Source organism: Piliocolobus tephrosceles, chromosome 17 (assembly GCF_002776525.5).
Source record: "Piliocolobus tephrosceles isolate RC106 chromosome 17, ASM277652v3, whole genome shotgun sequence".
Classification (NCBI taxonomy): domain Eukaryota; kingdom Metazoa; phylum Chordata; class Mammalia; order Primates; family Cercopithecidae; genus Piliocolobus; species Piliocolobus tephrosceles.
In genome coordinates this window covers 508,430-520,047 of record NC_045450.1, presented here as the reverse complement: position 1 = coordinate 520,047, position 11,618 = coordinate 508,430, and the positions used below count along the sequence as shown (strand labels likewise).

General features: G+C 62.0%; 2 protein-coding genes across 2 annotated transcripts; one reads left to right on the top strand and one right to left on the bottom strand.

The window, feature by feature from the left end:
- On the bottom strand, window positions 1-3,223 carry LOC111524099. The gene is made up of 4 exons (XM_031934484.1): window positions 2,578-3,223; window positions 1,580-1,848; window positions 1,415-1,469; window positions 1-406 (listed from the first exon to the last, which is right to left on the bottom strand). Exons 1-4 carry the CDS (start codon window positions 2,682-2,684, stop codon window positions 1-3), a joined length of 837 nt encoding a protein of 278 aa, XP_031790344.1. The 5' UTR covers window positions 2,685-3,223.
- A 216-nt stretch (window positions 3,224-3,439) lies between these two features.
- NTN3 (netrin 3) lies at window positions 3,440-6,251 on the top strand. The gene is made up of 6 exons (XM_023189243.2): window positions 3,440-4,796; window positions 4,868-5,056; window positions 5,145-5,294; window positions 5,428-5,478; window positions 5,596-5,670; window positions 5,902-6,251. Exons 1-6 carry the CDS (start codon window positions 3,869-3,871, stop codon window positions 6,249-6,251), a joined length of 1,743 nt encoding a protein of 580 aa, XP_023045011.1. The 5' UTR covers window positions 3,440-3,868.
- Window positions 6,252-11,618: the final 5,367 nt, after the last annotated feature.

The following is an 11,618-nucleotide window of genomic DNA, read 5'->3' as shown; positions in this document are numbered from 1 at the left end:
CTAGGTCGCAGAGGCCGCCTCCCATACCCCCTCCCCAAATCGTTTCTTCTGAAACTCTTTGGGCAGAAGAGGCCACCGGCCGTTTCCCTCCCTCCCTCTCTGCTTTCCCTCTCCTCCCTCCTCCGTCCAACGTCGCATTTCAGCTTTTGACTTGGCGCGCACAGCTGGCGCGACCGCAGAGCGGCCTGGCGGGGCAGCGGTCTGCGCGGCTCGGAGATCGACCTGGCGCGAGGGTGTTGGGTGCAGGGCAGCGCGACGCGGGTTCGTCCACACCACTCGCCGCTGGGAGCCAGCGCTGTGTCCGCTCCTGGGCTGTCTGCCTTCGGGGCTCGGTTGGAAACCCCCCGAGGCATAATAGGCGCTCAATAAATGTGCAATAGATGAATAAGTGGTGGCTTGCAGGCGTCTGCGGGGAAACAGCAGGTTCTGGGCTGGGCGGGGAATTATTGGATCAATGGGCATCTTACAGGAAAGACTCTCAGCTCCCTGCTGCCTGGGACTGTCCAGCCCCTCTATGCCCTCACCCCAGCCTGTGTCCCAAAGCTGGAGCTGCCACTCTAGGGGCAGAGGTGGGGTGGGGTGGGGGAGGCGAAGCACTGCGGCCTGAGTTGCAGGTGAGCGGAGGGGAGGCGAGCTTCTTTGTTACAGAAGGTGCCAGGAGGGGGTAGGGCCAGTGGAGAGGTGGGAGGTGGGAGAGGCTGGGACAGGTGGCTGGGTCCCTGGAGAGCAGTAAGTCCTGCTTGGGGGCTGTGGGGAGGCCCTCCCTAACCTCCAAACACCATCTGTGAGGGCTGGGGGTGCGGGCAGAGTAGCGTGTGCAGAGGTCTGTTCCTGGGGAGAGGCTCTGTGGCCAGCGGCCTCCTGCCTGGGGAGCTGGAGATACAACGGTCCTCTGGGCCTACAGGGCCTCCCGCGACCTCTGCTGACCCAGATGAACAATTGCACCAGGGCTGAGCCCCAGGCACCTACTTTCCCTCACCCCAGAAGCCACCAGATGTTCTGCAGACCCCCGTCCTGGCTCACAGGGAAGCTGAGCTGGAGACAAAGCTGGCCCCTCTGATGAGGGTGGAAGAGGATGCTGGCCACTGTCCCTCCTGCAGCCTGGCTGGCGGCCAGTCTGGCAGTGGCCCTGCTCTGGCCGTGGCCCTGACGTCCAGAGACAGCCTGGGTTTCCCCAGAGGCTTGTCTCTGGACAGTGGGACCCCTCTGTCAGGCCTGGGCTTTTCTCTCTACTGTCCCAGAATGATGATCTCAGCCCCCATACTCCCCCAGGGTTCCTCCCACCCTTAGGGTGGGGTGGCGGGAGGTGGGGGTTGGGAGCCAGAAGGACCTTGAAGACGGTGGTTGGGAGTTTCAGGTTCTAAGTTTGACCCACAGAGCAGAGCGTGAGCCCTGTCAGATTCAGGTCCCTTACCTTGTCAAGGACACAGTTCCAATTCTCTTTATCAGGAAGCTGAGGGGCAGGGGCCCTGTGGTAGAGAGAGAGCCCCCTAGCCCTCTCTGCTCATCCTCCCACGCCCCCATCCCTGTGCATCTGTGGCTGTCACACGCAGATGTGTGGCCAGGAGAAGGTGCCTACCAGCCAGTGTCAGTTGCTCCAGGAGCCAAGCCAGGTGCCCTGTCACTCTGTCTTCCCCTTCCTCCCCTCCATGGTCAGGCCCTCCTGCTCCCTCCTCTGGTCCTTCAGTTTCTCCTAGGAGGCTTCTGCGTCCTCCTGTCCCTCCTCTCCCAAACAGGGTGATGCTTCTGCCTCTCCATCCTCTTCCTCTTGGTTCTTGCTCATCTCTGGCCGTGTCCAGGGTAGCACCCACGTGGCCCCCTCCACCAGCTGCAGGCCTGGCCTCCCATCTGAAACGGGACATTCAGGCCTCGATGATGCCCCTGCATGGAACTTGTTCCCTGCCCCACCCTGGGAGGCTCGGCCTCCTCTGTCAAGGACCTAAAAGTAGGAGGGGAGGAGGTTTCTCTGACCAGAGCTGTCCCTGGACCCTCTTTGGTGGTGTCGCTCCCAGGCACAGCTGCCCCATCCCCAGCTAGTCCCCAGGCCACCCAGCTGGGCTTCTGCCTTAGTTTCCCTGCCCAAACGTGCTGCGACGTGGAGCAGTGGGCTCCAGGTTGCCACCAGCCCCTTCCCATGATTAAACCCTACTCCCTGACCCTGCAGAGAGGTCCTCAACAGCTAACCAAGTCCCTGAACCCCAAGGAGCCACCCCATCCCACCCTCCAGCTTCCATGTCCTCCCTGCCAGCTGGGCCCATGGCAGAGATGCAACTAGAAACTTGCAGACCCAGGGAGCTTTGGGATCAGAGTCTGGCCTGGTGCGGGGGATGCTGGCCTCATGTCTTTTTTTTTTTTGAAATGAAAGGCCTCACATATTACTGAACCCAGCCAACCAACGCATTCATAGTAGATTCAGAGAGGAAAACACGTCGAACTCTCCAGAGAGTGGTGACGTTTTCAGTTTGATATGGTAATGTGATCGTGACCTTCAGACAGCACAAATATATGTGCCATCTCATGTGCAATTCCTTATAGACCCAGCTTGGTTCTTCCCAATGTCTCCTTTTGGAGTTGTACCTGATTTTATTTCCAGTTTTCATCCGAATCCACTGGGGAATGGGACGATTTTGCTTTTGTTTCCTGGCCAGGAATCGCTTAATCCTGAAAGTCTTGTGAGAAGACATGGTGAGAAGCGGAGGCAAGAACACATCACGATGGCGGAGAAAGGAAAAGAGAGGGTGGCCTCATGTCTTAGCCCAGCTCAGGCCCACAGGGATGCCCCCCTTCCTCAACACAGACAGGAGACACTCCAGTCTGTGCAGCTCCAGACTTGGGCCTGATACTACTTCCGGTTCATCAAATCCGACAGCTTCAGAGAGCTGCGTGAGTAACAGGCGTCTGGCGGATGAGGAAACAGGACCCCAAGCTATGCAGCCAGAAATGGAGCAGTTTGGATTCAAAATTAGACCTGATCCAATCCTGGGTTCTTTCTACTCGAGTAGATGCTGTTTTGGGGATGACCCTTCAACTGGTAGTTACTTGGCTTCCCTACCCGGGGAGCATCCAGGCCTTCTGCTGTCAGACCCGGGCCTTGCCTGCCTGATGGGCTTCAGGGAGGAGGTGGCCCAGACCCCCGTCCAGCACGTGGCACAGCCCCAGGAGCAGTAAAGGCCTGGCTGTGGGCCCAGGACCCTGCTGGGTGGTCCTCCACGGGCCGCGAAGGCTGAGCTGCCCCCCTCCAGACCCCTCCCGCCAGCGCATTCCTGGCTCCCCGGCCCCTCCCCTGGCTCCCGGGCCTCCCAGCCCCCTTCCCCGCTGGCCCAGCCCGCGTCTCAATCTGCTTCTGATTCCAGCTCTGCCGATGAGGCCCCCTCCCCTCCCCTCCCTCCTTCCCGACCCGAGCAGCCCCGCCCCCGGCTGGGCCCGGGCTTGCGCCTGCTGCGCCCCCCACCCCCTCCTGGCACAGCTCGTCCGCCCTCGCTGCAGCCGGGAGGAGGCGGCGGCCCGTGCACCGCAGGCCCCGCCCGCCCACGGTCCTTCCCGGGAGGCCGGGAGACCTGCTCCGCCCGGCCCTCGGTGGGTGAGTGCGAGCGGCGGGTGGGGCCTCCGCGGACTGAGGCACCGGGAGCCGAGGCGACGCCTGTCATCGCTCTAGGCCCAGCGGGAGGACGCGCCAACATCCTCGCTGCTGTGCTGAGCCCGGGGCGTGCCCGCCGCTGCTCCCACCTCTGGGCCGGGCTGAGGCCGCCCGGGGGCCCTGTTCCTCGGCATTGCGGGGCCTAGTGGGCAGAGCCGCGGAGGGGGCTTCTTCTCCCCGAGGGCAGCGTCTTGGCGCCCGGCCGCTGGCTGACCCGCAGCGGCTCCGGCCATGCCTGGGTGGCCCTGGGGGCTGCTGCTGACGGCAGGCACGCTCTTCGCCGCCCTGAGCCCTGGGCCGCCGGCGCCCGCCGACCCTTGCCACGATGAGGGGGGCGCGCCCCGCGGGTGCGTGCCAGGCCTGGTGAACGCCGCCCTGGGCCGGGAGGTGCTGGCGTCCAGCACGTGCGGGCGGCCGGCCACTCGGGCCTGCGACGCCTCCGACCCGCGACGGGCACACCCCCCTGCCCTCCTGACTTCCCCAGGGGGCACGGCCAGCCCTCTGTGCTGGCGCTCAGAGTGGCTGCCTCGGGCACCCCTCAACGTGACTCTCACGGTGCCCCTGGGCAAGGCTTTTGAGCTGGTCTTCGTGAGCCTGCGCTTCTGCTCAGCTCCCCCAGCCTCCGTAGCCCTGCTCAAGTCACAGGACCATGGCCGCAGCTGGGCCCCACTGGGCTTCTTCTCCTCCCACTGTGACCTGGACTATGGCCGTCTGCCTGCGCCTGCCGATGGCCCAGCTGGCCCAGGGCCTGAGGCCCTGTGCTTCCCTGCACCCCAGGCCCAGCCCGATGGCAGCGGCCTTCTGGCCTTCAGTGTGCAGGACAGCAGCCCCCCAGGCCTGGACCTGGACAGCAGCCCAGTGCTCCAAGACTGGGTGACCGCCACCGACATCCGTGTAGTGCTCACAAGGCCTAGCGTGGCTGGTGACCCCAGGGACATGGAGGCCGTTGTCCCTTACTCCTACGCAGCCACTGACCTCCAGGTGGGCGGGCGCTGCAAGTGCAATGGACACGCCTCACGGTGCCTGCTGGACACACAGGGCCACCTGATCTGCGACTGTCGGCATGGCACCGAGGGCCCTGACTGTGGCCGCTGCAAGCCCTTCTACTGCGACAGGCCATGGCAGCGGGCCACTGCCCGGGAATCCCACGCCTGCCTCGGTGAGGCCTTGGAGGGTGGCCGGGGGACCTTGGACCCAACCAGTCTGTCCCTGACCCATCTCTCCCTGCAGCTTGCTCCTGCAATGGCCATGCCCGCCGCTGCCGCTTCAACATGGAGCTGTACCGACTGTCCGGCCGCCGCAGCGGGGGTGTCTGTCTCAACTGCCGGCACAACACCGCTGGCCGCCACTGCCACTACTGCCGGGAGGGCTTCTATCGAGACCCTGGCCGTGCCCTGAGTGACCGTCGGGCTTGCAGGGGTGAGCCCACCACCAGCCACCGGCAGGCCCTCATCCTCTGGCTTCCCAGATCCCCAGTTCTGACCAGGCCCTTCCCACCTCTCCTCAGCCTGCGACTGTCACCCCGTTGGTGCTGCTGGCAAGACCTGCAACCAGACCACAGGCCAATGTCCCTGCAAGGATGGCGTCACTGGCCTCACCTGCAACCGCTGCGCACCTGGCTTCCAGCAGAGCCGCTCCCCAGTGGCGCCCTGTGTTAGTGAGTGACCCTGCCCTGCCTCAGCCACCAAGCCAAGGCCACCCAAGCTCCCTGCTGTTGTCCCCTCTTTTCCCTGAGCCCTGCAGATCTCTCTGCCCCTCAATCGCAGGCCATTCCCCCTGCCTCTCTGCAGAGACCCCTATCCCTGGACCCACTGAGGACAGCAGCCCTGTGCAGCCCCAGGGTGAGTGGACACAGGACAGGGCCCCAGACTGGCATGACTTTGGGTGAGGGGACTCTGGGAGGAGACGGTGGGGAAAGGGGCGGATGGGAGTCTGTCAGCCTCCCACCCTCTACCCAGACTGTGACTCGCACTGCAAACCTGCCCGTGGCAACTACCGCATCAGCCTAAAGAAGTTCTGCAGGAAGGACTATGGTAGGTGCCCTCAGGCCTCCCGCGGACCTTCCCTTCTCCACCAGCTTCCTCTTGGAACGCCTTGACCCTTGCTGGGCCCCAAGGCCCATCCATCCTCATCCCTCAGGTCCCCCACGGGGGGCGGCCCCGCCCCTTCAGCCCCCACTGTCCTCCAGGTGTCCTCCCCGTGCCTACCTCTACCCCGGGCAGGCCGCCCCCTCCTGACCCCACCCCCTCTCGCTCTCCCCGCAGCGGTGCAGGTGGCGGTGGGCGCGCGCGGTGAGGCGCGCGGCGCGTGGACGCGCTTCCCGGTGGCCGTGCTCGCGGTGTTCCGGAGCGGAGAGGAGCGCGCTCGGCGCGGGAGCAGCGCGCTGTGGGTGCCCGCCGGGGATGCGGCCTGCGGCTGCCCGCGCCTACTCCCCGGCCGCCGCTACCTCCTGCTGGGTGGCGGGCCTGGAGCCGCGGCTGGGGTCGCGGGAGGCCGGGGGCCGGGGCTCAGCGCCGCCCGCGGAAGCCTCGTGCTTCCCTGGAGGGACGCGTGGACGCGGCGCCTGCGGAGGCTGCAGCGGCGTGAGCGGCGGGGGCGCTGCAGCACCGCCTGAGCCCGCGGGCTGGGCGGGGCGGGCGCCGCTCCCACATCCAGGCGCACGTTCACGCGGTGCCTTCGCCTGCCAAGGAGTCCTTGCTCGCGTCGCGCGTGTCGCCACTTAGGCCGCCGCCCCGTCCCCGTTGGCAGCTCCCTCTGTACCTCCCGTCTGGCCCCGGGGGGATGTGACCGGCGCAGCGACAGCCCGCCCTGCACAGAGGCGGGTGATATGGCACACCCTGAGGACCCCATGGTCTCCTGCCCTCTGGCTGCCGGCCCTGTCCCAGGGGCACTGTGATACCCGGAAGGCTGTGAATCCCTAGTGATGCCGGGCCCTCTCGGGGATCTCGGATTGTCCCCGGGGCCGCTGTGATGCACAACCCCACCCGTGCGGCGACCCGCCAGGGAGCGCGCTGACCTCCCCAAAGACTGTGGCCACCGCAGGCGCCTTGGACCCCCATAGGGGGACAGGGCGTCCCCTGCCTCCTGCAGCCCCGCGAAGGCGGTGGCCTTGGCCCCTGCAGGCTGGGCGTCCACGTTGGGGTGCACCGCGGCGTCTGCTGCCGGGTCCCGCATCTTTCCTGGCCGCCTGTGTCCCCGTCTGCGGGCTCTGTCCGGCCATCCCTCTCTCCGCCGCGTCTCTGACCTTCGGCGCCACGACTCTTCAGCTCAGGGCCCGTCCCAGAACCCCCTTCCAGCCCTTCTCCCCCGGCTTGGGAAGGGACGTCGCGCCCACGCGGTTCCAGATTCACGCGTGACCCGGCCAGGCGGTGACTCCGACAGGCGGCTGCCCGGGCCCCCGATGCCCTCGGCAAGCCCCTGCCGACCCCCGACTCCCTTGGCTCGTCCCCCTTGGCTCCTCCCCCCGGGACCGCACTGCAGTTGCCTCCCCTCCGCGCGGGACCGGTCCTCAGCCGTCCCCTGCTTCCGCCGCAGCAGCCGCCGACCGCCAGCGCGCATGCCCAGAGCCGGGCAGGCCGGAGGCCCGCGGGCGCTCCGGGGTGGGCACAGGGCGGGAGTTCGGCGGGGGCGGGGCCCAGCGCGCGCGTGCGCAGAAAGGCCGGCGCGGCGAGCTGAGGAGAAAGCGGCGCGCGGAGGTGGGTGCGCTCGGGGCGTGCGGGGGGTGCGCTGCGGTGTGGCCGGGCCAGGTCCCCGCTGTCACCGCAGTCGACTCGTGCTGGGGGCGGGAACGTGGGGTCCCGGCTGCGGGCCCCATTCGAGGCGGGGATCCCCAGCCACGCGCGGGTTGGGGGCTCTGGAGCCCGGCACTGCCCGGCGCTGCAGCTGCGGCTTGGCCTACGGGCGGGGGCGCAGGAGCGGGACCCCCTGGGCGCGAGGCCCGATCCCCGCCCTGTTGCTGGCCCGCTACTCGGCCCGGGGCATGGTGTCGTCGGGAAGGGTGACTGTGTCACTCTTTCCTTGGGGCGTTTTCCGTCTCCGCAGGGTCGGAAATCCTCTTCGGGGCTCGGTGAGATTGCAACAGATTCTGATACGTCTTGCCCTGTGGACCTGCAGCAGCCCCGGGCCCCGCCCCGCCCCGCCCCGCCCTGCCCAGCCCAGGGATGACACACGCCCCCACCGCCCACCCGCTTGGGGGTCCGCTAGTCCCCGGCCCTGTCCAGTGGGGGCCCCTCTGGGGGCGTCTTGCCAGGCGGCCGCTGTCCTCCGGGCCCTGGGAGATGGGAGCCGGGGACCCCCAGCTCTGAGCCAGCACGGCGGAGGGGAGAGCCGGCCCCACCTGGGCTGGGCTGCACCTGTTCCCGCCCCCTCCAGGCGGGAGTCCCCGCGGGCTAGCCACAGGCTTTCTTTGATGGCCGTGCCCCGCAGGGAAACGCGCTGTGGACCCCCGGGTTACTGCTTGCGGGGTGATATTAAAGGCCAAAGGTTGTCTAAAAGCCACCTGGGTGGTGTGGAGGTGCAGGTGGACTGTTAGGTTGGTGGCTGTGGTTGTGAAGCCGGTGTCGCTGTCTTTCTCCAGCAGCTTATTCCAGAAAGGGGGCGTCAGCCTGCCCTTCCAGGGCGATAGAAGCACTACTAGCGGGTGATTTTTCCCTGTTTTGCTGTGTTTGCTCCAGAGTCACCAGGTGACTTCCAGGCAATGTGCAGAAGGAACCGTTCCATTATTTGGCACGTGGGCCGTTTTCCTCCACCCGAGGTCCCGGGCTCTGTCTTCACAGTCTGTCCTCAGCACACAGTAGGCACCTGTAGATGGCACGTGTGGCATTTCCTCCACCTGAGGGCCAGGGCTCTGCCCTCAGCACACAGTAGGCACCTGTAGATGTTTGCTCAGTTGCAGTGGAGACAAGCAGTCAGTTCTTTTCCTTTTAAGGAACACACGCTGGGAAAAAAACCAATCCAGATAAGAGAACATCAGGAAATCTTATACAGATTTTACAGTTACTGTTCCTAGTCTGTGGCATGACCCCTGCGTGCCCTGCCTTTTATTTCGAGGGTTGATCCTCATCTAATCTGAGCACTCAGATAAAGGCTTTACATAGAGTACTAATTAGAGAGTGCTTGCTCTACTTAGAAGCCTGTCTTTCCCTGTGAACAGGGCTGGAGCCACCCTGTTCATCTTTGCTTCCCCCCTGGCCTGGCCAGGGCTGGGCCAGAGGTTTTCTCTACATGATGGTTGAAGTGGATCAAGGTCCTTTTGTCAGAATGATAGATGTGAACTATTGCAGTTGCTTTCCACTGGGTTGAGGGTGACCTTCTGAGATGGAGAAGTAATCTAGGCAGGGTTTTCATAACAACAGTAAATTTGGCCACCCAGGGTCTGTAAAGTCACCTGTAGGGTAGCCTTACTAGCTCTCGCTGACCACACCTGCCAGTATTGTCCAGCAGGCTCGAGTGACCTTGGGCATGCAGTGTTGCTCTTAATTATCTGCAGATTGAGCCAAGCTCAGAAAACATATTAAATGTTTGCCTTTAGATGGTTTCTGGTTTAAAGTACATAAGGATGATGAAGCAGGTTATAAAAAAAGCACTTAACATTTATCCTGTTGAATGTTTTCCCTGTCTGAGCATGCCTTTTCTGTTGTGACAACTCTGTAAATGGAAGAAAGAAGTCCTTTTCTTTTTTTTTTTTTTGAGACGGAGTCTTGCTCTGTCGCCCAGGCTGGAGTGCAGTGGCCAGATCTCAGCTCGCTGCAAGCTCCGCCTCCTGGGTTCACACCATTCTCCTGCCTCAGCTTCCCGAGTAACTGGGATTATAGGCGCCCGCCACCTCACTCGGCTAATTTTTTTTGTATTTTTTTTTTTTAGTAGAGACAGGGTTTCACCGTATTAGCCAGGATGGTCTCGATCTCCTGACCTTGTGATCCTCCTGTCTCGGCCTCCCAAAGTGCTAGAATTATAGGCTTGAGCCACCGCGTCTGGCCAAGAAGTCCTTTTCAACTGAAAGCAGCAATCGCAGTAGCTGTTTCAAACATTGCCTTTCAATTGGAGATAAAATCAAAGAAAGAAAACCTCAGGCTTTTTACTTAGGACCAACTTGAATTCATTATTCAATGGTTTTCCGTATCCTTTCAACATGCGTTTATTAAGCCAGGTGCAGTGGCTCATGCCTGCAATCCCAACACTTTGGGAGGCTGAGGTGGAAGGATTGCATGAGCCCAGGAGTTTGAGACCACCCTGGGCAACATAGGGAGGTCTCGTCTCTATAAAAAATTAGCCAAGTATGGTGGTATGTGCCTGTGGTCCCAGCTACTTGGGAAGATGAGGCAGAAGGATCACTTGAGCCTGGGAGCTCAAGACTGCAGTGAGCTGTGATTGTGCCACTGCACTCAAGCCAGGGTGACAGAGTGAGACCCTGTCTCTGAAAAACAAAACAACAAAAATGCGTTTATTGAATTCACACTTCATAGGAGGCACCATGCTGTGCGTTCTGTGGATTCGGTGTCGAGTAAGGCTTTGTCTCTGCCCTTGATCTTATAGTGCAGTGAGGAGACAGGAGAATAAACACATGGTAGAAGCTCCAACAGAGGTGGACAGAGCCTTCTGTGGGTGCAAAGGCATGGCATCCAGCTGGATTGTGGTGGGGGTGGGGCTCTGAGACGGACTTGAGCTTCATTTTGAAGGATGATCAGGAGTGGCAAGAACAAGTGAGGGAAAGCGCCTTCCCCCAAAGGAACAGTGGATATAAAGTGACGGGCGTGGTGCCTGCCCACCAGCTCTTGGGAGAAGGGCAGTGGTGGTCCCGGGTTAGATAGGGTGAAGTGGGTGAGCTAGGCTGACAGCAGACTGGGAAGAGCCTTGATTGCCACCTGGGAGTTTGAATTCACCCAGAGTGGCATGAAGCCTCTGAAGGTCTTGGGTTTGTGAGTGACCTGATCAGAGGTGGCCAGGGAGGTGAAGGGCTGCACAGAGGCCAAGGCCAGTTGAGGGACTGTCATGGCACACCCAGAGAGACATCAGCACAGAAAGGAGCAAGACTCAGCCGGGCCCGGGGGGTCACACCTGCAAGCCCAGCATTTTGGGAGGCCAAAGCGGGAGGCTCGCTTGAGCCCAGGAGTCGCAGGCTGCAGTGAGCTGTGGTTGTGCCACTGCACTCCAGCCTGGTCAACTCTGTTTCAGAAGAAAAAAGAGAGCAAGACTCTGAGACAAGTGGCTGCAGGATGGGAAGAGCCAGAGAGGAAGGAGGGGATGTTCCAGGATTGAGTGGCAGGCAGTGCCACACCCCGTGCAGAGTGTGGAGGGAGGGGGCAGGCTGGCACCGTGTGGAGAAGGCGATGAGGTTACTGCGAGATGTCTGGGCAGTAAGCACATGTGTTTTGGCCTGGAGCCAAGGAGAGCGTACTAGACGAGAACACTTTGGGGATGCTGTGTGCTGTCCAAGCTGGGGGTTGGGTTGGGTCTTCCCAGGAGAATGTGTAGAGTGAGAAAAACAAAATAGAACCCTGAAGCCTGTGGACTCCTAATACAGTCTTAAAACAAAGTCAGTAAGGTAACCGAAGGCCAGTCAGTAACCCGTTGCCTTTTGTGGGAATGGAGCAGAGTAGTGGGCTTTTAATTTTCTTTTTTTTTTTTTTTTTTGAGACAGAGTCTCGCTCTGTCGCCCAGGCTAGAGTGCAGTGGCCGGATCTCAGCTCACTGCAAGCTCTGCCTCCCGGGTTTACACCATTCTCCTGCCTCAGCCTCCCGAGTGGCTGGGACTACAGGCGGCCGCCACCTTGCCCAGCTAGTTTTTATACTTTTTAGTAGAGACGGGGTTTCACCGTTTTAGCCAGGATGGTCTCGATCTCCTGACCTCGTGATCCGCCCGTCTCAGCCTCCCAAAGTGCTGGGATTACAGGCTTGAGCCAACGTGCCCAGCCTTTAATTTTCTTTTCTTTTCTTTTCTTTCTTTCTTTCTTTCTTTCTTTCTTTCTTTCTTTCTTTCTTT